Consider the following 9028-nt stretch of genomic DNA (forward strand, 5'->3'; position numbering starts at 1 on the left):
CACAGTGGATGGTTTTCTAACATAAATGGTTGGTCACAGTATCTCAATCAGGTTTAAGTTCAGAATTTAACTAAGCCACTTCAAGACCATTATTTTCTTTTTGATTCAGAGATGGGTTTGCTAGTGTGCTTTGGATTGTTTTATTTTTGCTATCTGTCACCTTAACATCCAAAACAGACTGCCCAGACATTCTATTGGAGTAATTCTGGGAGGCCGGCAACTCTTGCTCCATACTTTCTTCATTTGTACATGATGGTTCTCACTATAGCTTTCCAAAGTTTAAAAGCCTTTAACATGATGTTGTGACCTTCTCTGAATAATGTTAATTACTTTATTCTTATCTGTTCTTTCATTTATTTAGACTGGAGTATGATGTGGTGTTGTTTTTCTTTTAGATCTTTAAATGCACATCATGTTGACAAGTTATACATGTAATTTTTGTCTCTACACTCAAGTTGAAACAGACAGAAGTTCTTGAGATATTAGATAATTAAGAGATACGGGAAAGATGCCTCAGAAAAAGTACATAATCTATCTGACTATCCATCTATCTATGTATGTCTCTCTAAGTATTAGCCACTTATCCACTGTTCATCAGTTTTCAGTTAAGTTCAGTGCACCAACAACAGGAAGACCCTTAACCTTATGAGAATGTCAAGCAAAATTCATTCCAGAAGAGCCACACAGTCAAATGCTAAACATGGGCTACAAACGTTGCCTTCCCAGTGTCAAACCACTCCTGACCCAGAGACAACGTCAGAGGTGTCTGACCTATACTGAGGAGAAAAAGGGACCAGACTAGGGGTCTTCAGCCCCAGGTGTCCTGCAACCTTTACATATGTATCTGCTTAAATACACATGAGCCAAATATTGAAGTCACTAACAGGATTCTGGAGAACTTGACTGAATACTGAGGAGGTGATTCAGCCTTTTGATTCAGTACTGAGTAACTGATCATAACATCAGATTTCATATATTTAAAAAAAAATGTAATCAGAGAGACAAAAATGTAGAAATTATTATATGCAAATCATGGTATTTTAAAGACTATAATAAAAAACAGTTTACACTCTATATTCACTTGGTTCAGAATGACAAAGCAGATGGAAAATAGCATTATAACCATGAAGTCTCACTTTAACATCGTGTCTGTTTGGAACTCAAGTTGTGTAGAGTAGCCAGAAATCAAGAGTAGTATTACTTTAAAATGACATTTCTCAAGTAAAAGTTAAAAAAAATAGCAAAACTACTCCTAGAAGTATATTTTTCCAAAAAGTTGCTTAAGGTGAGTCCCACTAAGATTCAATGTCTCCATTTAAAACAACACACAACATAAAATACTGTGATGTCAGGATGGAGAAGCTGCTGACCTATCAGGACATGGACGTCCATCCAGACTGACAGGCATTCATCAGTGATAATGACCTCAAACAACACAGAAATTTATCTTAAGTTCTTTATTATTCATTTTCTACAAAGTAAAAATATATCTGAAAAGTGCATCAGTACAATATTTGCTTGGCACGTAGCAGGTGACATCATTCCTCATTTCTCGACATCAGTTTTTGCAAACATAGATAAATCCAACACACACCAGATTCCAACTGACATCAGAAACATAAACATCACTTTATTACAATCCTACTGACATGACGGACACTGATCTGAAACCTTCAACACAGACTGGCACGACAGACAAAACAGTCTTAGATATGGCTAATGGAGGTTCTCTGCTTCCATGAACAATGTACAGAGAAAACAGTTTTTTGTGCAAAAAAAAAAAAAAAATCTAAATTATTCAACGCCAAGGCATCTCACATGCACAACAAAAATATTCTGTCACACCAATAATATTTCAGGGTGTGGGTTGTGAGAACCGCTCAAATGTTACATTAGTCACAAACTCACTATGGCTTTAAATTTCCCTTGGCTTTGTCAGAAAACAATGTGCTTTAATTTGGCAAAAGTTTCTAAAAATCACTCTAAATCATACATACTGCCTTTATTGATCATGAAAAAAAATATATATCAAAAAGAATTTGGCACCAGAAAAAGAAGATACAAAAGTGTTGCATTGTGAATTCTTGATAAAAAAAAAAAACAATATCTTCAGAAAACTAGTAGATGTATTAAAAAAAGACAACATTATTGGAAACACACCCAGTTAAAGAAAAAATAAAAGGAACAAAAAAACAACAATTTCCAAAAATGATAAAGTCCTTTCAAAATCTTTACAATCATGGACTTATAAACACACACTAATTACAATTAGGTACCTCCAAGACCACATACATCTGAACCGTTGTAAGGAACAGACTGAGGTCATTAACACGTATCGTATGGAAGAATGAAGATTAAATGCATTCAAAAGCTTCCACTGAAGTCAAACTCAAAATAAACACAGTTGTGAAGGAAAGCATGGTCTACTTCTATCAAGCTCAATGGAATTTCATGAAATTTAACAAAAATTTTGGAGCTTTGTTTCAAAAAAACTCCTGTGCTTTCATAGACAATTAAACCAGCATGAGATATATAGCCATCTAACAGGTCAAGTAAGACTTAAGGAGGCTTTAAGACAAGCTGAAATGTAAAGATTACTTGAGGCCAACAGACAAAACTGTGATCTGCTGGCTGAGAGAAGGTTGTAGGAGTGACTTTAACACCTCCACTGGTCTTCTGCTCCCCCAAACGTCAGCTGCCAGGTCCAAACATCCACCTTTACTGCAGAGACAGCTCCAGGTTTCTACCTGGGACATACTCTGGGCCTCAAACCAAACAGATGGTTCTCACACATTCAGTCATTTCATGCAGATCTAAATTTAAAACAAAACTGTGTCCTTTGATAACAGTTACATTCTTCCCAGTGAGCGCCCTGCTGAAACCCAGAGCCAGTGGGTCAGCAGACTGGAACTGAAGCTGTTTGTTTCAATCAGTGATGCTGAACCTCTTTCAGTGCAGTTATTCAGATCAACAAGCCACCTCTGCTACAGGCAACATGCACACAATAAGAAATGACTAAATTAATATGTTTGAAAAAAGTGTAGAAAACCAAACTGAAAATGTAAGGGGTATAGAGGGAAGGATTTGTCAGAGTCGTGGTATGGACACTGAGCTTCATCATGTAGAATACATGAACAGGAGCTTTCAATGTAGTACCAGCCCTGCTTCCCTTTCTATCAGAATATAATGTGTGCAAAACTATGTGAAACAATGCATAAAACATCTGTAGTATAATGTGATTTGTTCACAGTTCATGGCATAGCAATCGTCTTGATGCATCAACTTGTTCTGAGGAGATATCCTGATTTACACTGAAACTTTCTGAAGAGTTATTCTGTTGAGAGGTTATGAGTTATTAAAACTGTCCTGCACTCAAACACCTCCAGACCTTTACAGAGCAAATATTTGATCTTCTGCTTAACATGATCAGTTATGGTGGTGAGAAGCTCTGGCTCAGTTCGCCCCGTAGCCAGCTGGAAGCTGCATGCATGAAAAATTTATCATGGCGTTCCAAATGTGGCTCCCTTTAGCTGACCTTCTGTCAATACATGATACTAACTGGAGAGCAAGTTTTCTAACAGTAGATTATAGCAAATAATCTACTGTTAGAGTAAAAATTGTCATTTGTAATTAGTAATTAAAGTTATTTTCCTAACAAAAATAGTCCGATTGAAAACAACCAAAGTTGAAATTGTACAAAATGCCAAAGGGGAAAAATGTCCAGAGCTCTTTGTGGTTGTGCCACATCAAATACAACAAAATGGAACATGTTAGTATATCCAGCCTGAGCCACTTTAATACAACTGAGGAATCAAAACTCTTTAAAAATTCAGGTAAATATTATATAATGACAATAAGATGATACAGACTAATGTTATAAATATCAGTCTTCATTACTACTGACCACATACTTCCATTAAAAATTAAAATCATTTAATAAAAAAGTGAAAGTTGTATGACGGTTCATAAAAAAATAAATCTAATAAATTGGTCTAAATGTCTTTAAAATGGAAATGTTTGATAGTGTAGGAATCTGCTTTGGTTTTAGATTATCTGTTAGCTTCAACCTCTAGGAAAAAACTGATATCTGTACTAAAAGGACACCAAGTTATCTACTGAAGATAGGATATTACTATAACCTCTCAACAGAATCCTATAAAATAAATACTACTAGATTTAGATGTTTTTAAAGCGAAACTGATATCAGTATTAAAGCAGGGGTATTTCAGATGTTATATTTATATAGACATTCAAGTCAAGTTTCAGTTTGAAAAGAAATTATGGTTTATGAAATGTTAAAAAATTCATTCAACTGCATTTAACAATTGGCTGCCATGTTGTAAAGAGAGTTTTTTTCTCCACATATTTCAGTTAAGTCTGAAAAGGTATTAGAGATATTATGGTCATATTGATCATACTGATCAACAGAAATGTGATGTGGAAAGGATGAATATTGTATGCTTTCAGCACTGACAGCTGATCTACACAAACTCATTAAGACTGCTCTTCATCCTCAAAGTTCAGGATCGAGTGTTAGAAACGAAATGCTACACAAGCCAAAAGAAAACATTAAGAAAAGAATAAAATAATCCAGGTTGTTTTCCATCAGCTCCATTTGCTACTTTATTCCAACTTCTTCAAAAAACAGCAGCCACTGTGGTCATACTGTGCAAGACCAAGGTCCAGAGCCACGTGTCTTCCTGCATCACACTCCAGAGTCACTGTACATGCCATTGATCAGGTAGTCGACTTGGGTGTAGTCCTTCCTCCTGTAGCTCTCATACGCCTGCGTGACAAACACCGCCACCGTGACCAGGAAGAAGAGCAGGCCAAACAGCAGGACAGCTAGTAAAGAAGCTGTGTCCACCAGCTGCTGGGTCAGAGCTGCTCCAGCCACTTCCACCACCGGAACCCTTGTTGCAGAAGCAGCGGACTTACTGCGGCCGCCAGAAGTAGTGGTTCTGCTAGGAGGCATGGCTGTGGCTTCTGTGCTGAAAGATGTGGGTGAAAGAGTTGATTTCCTGGCAATTGACTTCTGTGTGGGTACCACAGATGATGATGATGAACTTTTCTTGCCTGTGGGCCAAACGGTGATCGTAGCAGTCATATTTGGAGAGTTTTCAACTGTTTTTGATGTTGTAGGTGTCTTGGTGGGCAGAAATGTTAAAGTAGGAGTTGTAGACGATGGTTTGGTGGGTGGTAGTGTTGAAGTTTGAGTTGCAGACGGTGGTTTGGTGGACAATGGTGGTGTTTTTTTTGCTGGTGTTTTGTTGGACAGAGTTGTTGCTGGGGCTTCAGAAGTTGTTTTAGTTGATTGTAAAACAGTTTGAGAAGTCCCAACAGGTTCTGCAATAGGTGATGAAAGGAGGTTCTCAGCTGAACCATTACCTGCAGACTGGGTACGTACAGCAGTCGTGGGTGAAGAGGTGGATGACAACTGCTGAGATTGGCCTACAGATGTTTCAGTTTCATTGAAGAGGATTTTAGTCAATGTATTAGTTCTATTGCTCTTTTCCTCAGTATCTACTGCAACAGTGGAGTCTGAGGAGCCTTTAGCTATTCCATTCTTGCTCGTCATTTCATTACCTTGGAAACAAAGAAAAAAATTGTATAACATCTGCTAGGATGGAATACCAGTAGCAGCACACCTGACAGCTCCTGCATCCTGTGGTGCAGTTGGAGTCTGCTGCATTGAACTGGACTTGAGGATGCTTACCTGACTCAGACACAGCTAGCGCTGTGAGGTAGATGCTGGAGAGGAGCAGCAGGATGCAGAGGAGGTGAATACCCACTGATGGCCTCAGCTGGAGCATCAAGGAACAAAGGTTCATGGTGGGCTAGAGGAGTGAGCCCAGATAGACATACACATAAAAGATGTTCATTAACAAAACTAGACTTGCTTTAGACTTACAACCAATCAAAAAGAGAGCATTTATTGATCAAGATTTTTAAAACTACTCTCCAAGTAAATGGACTGAAAAAGCACTATGTAAAGTGCTTTTTCCAGTCATTTTGACCACTCAAAGTGCTTTACACTACAGTCACCCATTTGCACACACATTTACACACTGATATGCAGATCGGTAGGCAATTTGGGGTTAAGTACCTTGCCCAAAGGCACATTGACATGTGGCAGGGGGAAGCTGGAATTGAACCTACAACATTCCGATTGCAAGACGACTACTCTACTCACAGAGCCACAGTTGCCCACATAAATAGGTACAAGCTACCTACCAGCAAGAAGGTTACAGTTCCTAAGCTGCACAAGTTTTCTGTCACATTGTTTCTCCAGTAGAGTCACTAATATGTCATCATAGCACAGGATCCCAGTGGCAGAGGTTTTTGTTCTTGTAACAGTGAAGATGGACAAAACAGAAGATGGAGCAGGAGAGGAGTTCTAAAGTGATATAAAAGTGAAAAGCTGTCCTTTTGTTAGGTTTTGACCTTTATATAGACTGCTATGAAATAGAGCTAGGCTGCCCACTTTAATAGCTGCTCACTTCCAGTCTTCACGTTTGACAAGAATCCAGTCGGTGTGAGGTGTGATGTCACCGTATGATGATTTTTATCATTCTATGTCTGTGTGGGGGGTTTTCTGTGAAAATAACTGGGTGGGGCAGGGGAGTTGACTACATCTATTTTGGTTATTGTTTTCTGATAATCAGGTGGTCCTCCCAACTTGGTAATTTTTATGTAAATGACTAATTTTGCTAATAATCACCTTTGGTGCTAAATAGTAATTGATAGCCAAGCCAAACCTATTGTTAGAAAAATAAAAAAGATCTGTTCCCCCAGTGCCTCTGTGATCTTTAGCATCTCGGTCACCAACATCTGCATCAGGTATGAGCATCTACTCCAAGAAGGATCCATCCAACGGGATGAATATAAAACTGTTATGAAATCAAAGGGTGAATTCATAGCACTTACAATAAATTAGCCAACACTATACTGTGCACATTGATGTTGTGATAAAGATATATTTGCCATATATTGTGCAGCCAAGGAAGCAACTTGTGTTATTTTTACGAATCGGCTACAAAACACAAAGTCTGTTTTCAAGTGACCTAGTTTCTAAGATCAGAAAAAAACAGTCATGAAACAAGCTAATCAATATATAAATTAAATTTTTTAGCAATATCAATGTAAGTTGATTTGATAGTTATTACAGTGTATTCTGGAGAAAAAAAACAATGATGTGACATCAAATGAGAAAAAAATAACATGTTAACTTAATATGTTGATTTGATCAGAATAACTTAAGATTTGATGAACAACTGAACAACTTTTAAGACTTCACAACAGTGAAGGAGGCAGGAGGCACAAGGGGTGTCAAATCTAGGGAGAGGTCTCAGTTTGAAGAAATATATCATCATAATGTTAACACTCCAAAAAATATTTGGAATATCATATTTGTTGGCTATTATACTGGAAGTGTTGGGAATGGGCACTTTGCATGCCAATAGATATTTTTGCTGCAGTAAATATTTCCATCTGACCCAGATGACAGCGCTACAGATGCTAAAGGTTGCAGAGTGCTGGTGACATCAGAATGTCAGAGCAGAAGAGAAGAGTGAGAAAATGTGCATTTCTTCCAAATGATGTCACGTCATCTCTAGAATTATTTGTCAACCAACATCATGCAGTTCTGGTCTTAATTGAGGGCTTTCCCCTGATGAGTGTCTGAATCACTGACTCATCTCAGGTCCTGTTCTCTGTTCTATGACTTCTGTCTGGAGTATGTGATTTTAGCGATGGTGGATGAATGTGTTTATCTGTGTGGAAGAACACCCAGAGGAAGCTACAGGTCCTGAGTCATATATTTTTAACAAAGCAATAATAATATTGACATCTGTGATCAATTTGCATACAATAATCAAGACAATTTTCAGATGCCTTTTTAACTCTGGAACAGACTCCTGGTCCCCAAAGAAGACTCCCTGCAACATTATGCAGCCACCACCATGTTTCACCATAGAAAGGCTGTGTTCAGGTAGTGTCCAGTGGAAGTTTTCTGTTCAACATTTCATTTTACATGAAATCTTGTAGCAAACTTGACACTGCATTTTTTTTCAATAATGGCATTCATATTGCCAGTCAGTGCCAATAAAAAGTATTCACCCTTTGACTGTTTAACCATTTTGTTGCTTTTATAAATCCATCATGATCAACAAAATTTGGTTTCAATGTTTAATGGGTAAACATTAAACATTTTCCCAACATGTACATGACACTGTACATGTTGGGCATCAGACAACTGATGCTTTGTTACAGTAGCCAACTAAAAACTATAGCTCAGCTGTAATCTTTTGCTTCAGTGAGGCTGTAAAGCAGAGGCAGTCTGCCCCAGCCTAAGCGACCTGTCCTCAAGGTAAACTAACAGTCTGGGAGCCTCCCTGGCCACGCAGGCAGCCAACGCGGATACTAAACTCTCTTTTTATTGTTTAAGACGAGATAGTACTATAAAACAGCAACTCCAGTAACAATAACAGGACTGGACCTCAGCTAACGTCCTCTCTGTTAGTTAGCTCATGCTAACGAGACCGTTTAAAAGAATATTGTCTAGAGAATTCAGATACATTCAGACACTTACCAGCGAGGGCATGAAGTTGGTTTCCAGAGGACAAAACCTCCCATAAGCTTCAGCTAACAAACAGGGAGCAGGAAACACCTGGTGTCCCGTCAAATTCCGTCACTCTTGCTTTATGGGAACCAAATACTGCAGGAATGTCTAGCGACTGCCCGTACAAAAAGGAGAAAAAAAAAAAAAAAAAAAAAAAAAAAAACACTTTAAGTGTCGAAATGTGACAGAGGTATGTCTGGGAGCGAAAGGGGCGTAACAGTATGTAAATTAAATGTTACAGGGAAGAAAAATGGCCATAACCAACTCACAAACACTGACTGGACAGAGCGCACTGGTTTCTTCTTCCTTACTTTTGTTCCGGTGATGCTCAGTTAGCTGCTGCATTCTACTGCTCTCTGCTGTTTGAATAATAATCGAATGAATGAAAGAATAAATAAATAAATAAAT

General features: G+C 38.1%; 1 protein-coding gene across 1 annotated transcript; it reads right to left on the reverse strand.

The window, feature by feature from the left end:
• Window positions 1-1447: 1447 nt before the first annotated feature.
• On the reverse strand, window positions 1448-8994 carry cunh11orf24 (chromosome unknown C11orf24 homolog). The gene is given in 5 exon segments (XM_015021605.1): window positions 1448-5586; window positions 5717-5837; window positions 8591-8650; window positions 8652-8735; window positions 8900-8994. Coding segments are annotated over 5 exon segments (1212 nt in total). The 5' UTR covers window positions 8966-8994; the 3' UTR covers window positions 1448-4705.
• Between the last annotated feature and the right edge of the window lie 34 nt (window positions 8995-9028).

Source organism: Poecilia latipinna, unplaced genomic scaffold (genome assembly GCF_001443285.1).
Source record: "Poecilia latipinna isolate Pla-1442-1.1 unplaced genomic scaffold, P_latipinna-1.0 Scaffold2812, whole genome shotgun sequence".
Taxonomy (NCBI): domain Eukaryota; kingdom Metazoa; phylum Chordata; class Actinopteri; order Cyprinodontiformes; family Poeciliidae; genus Poecilia; species Poecilia latipinna.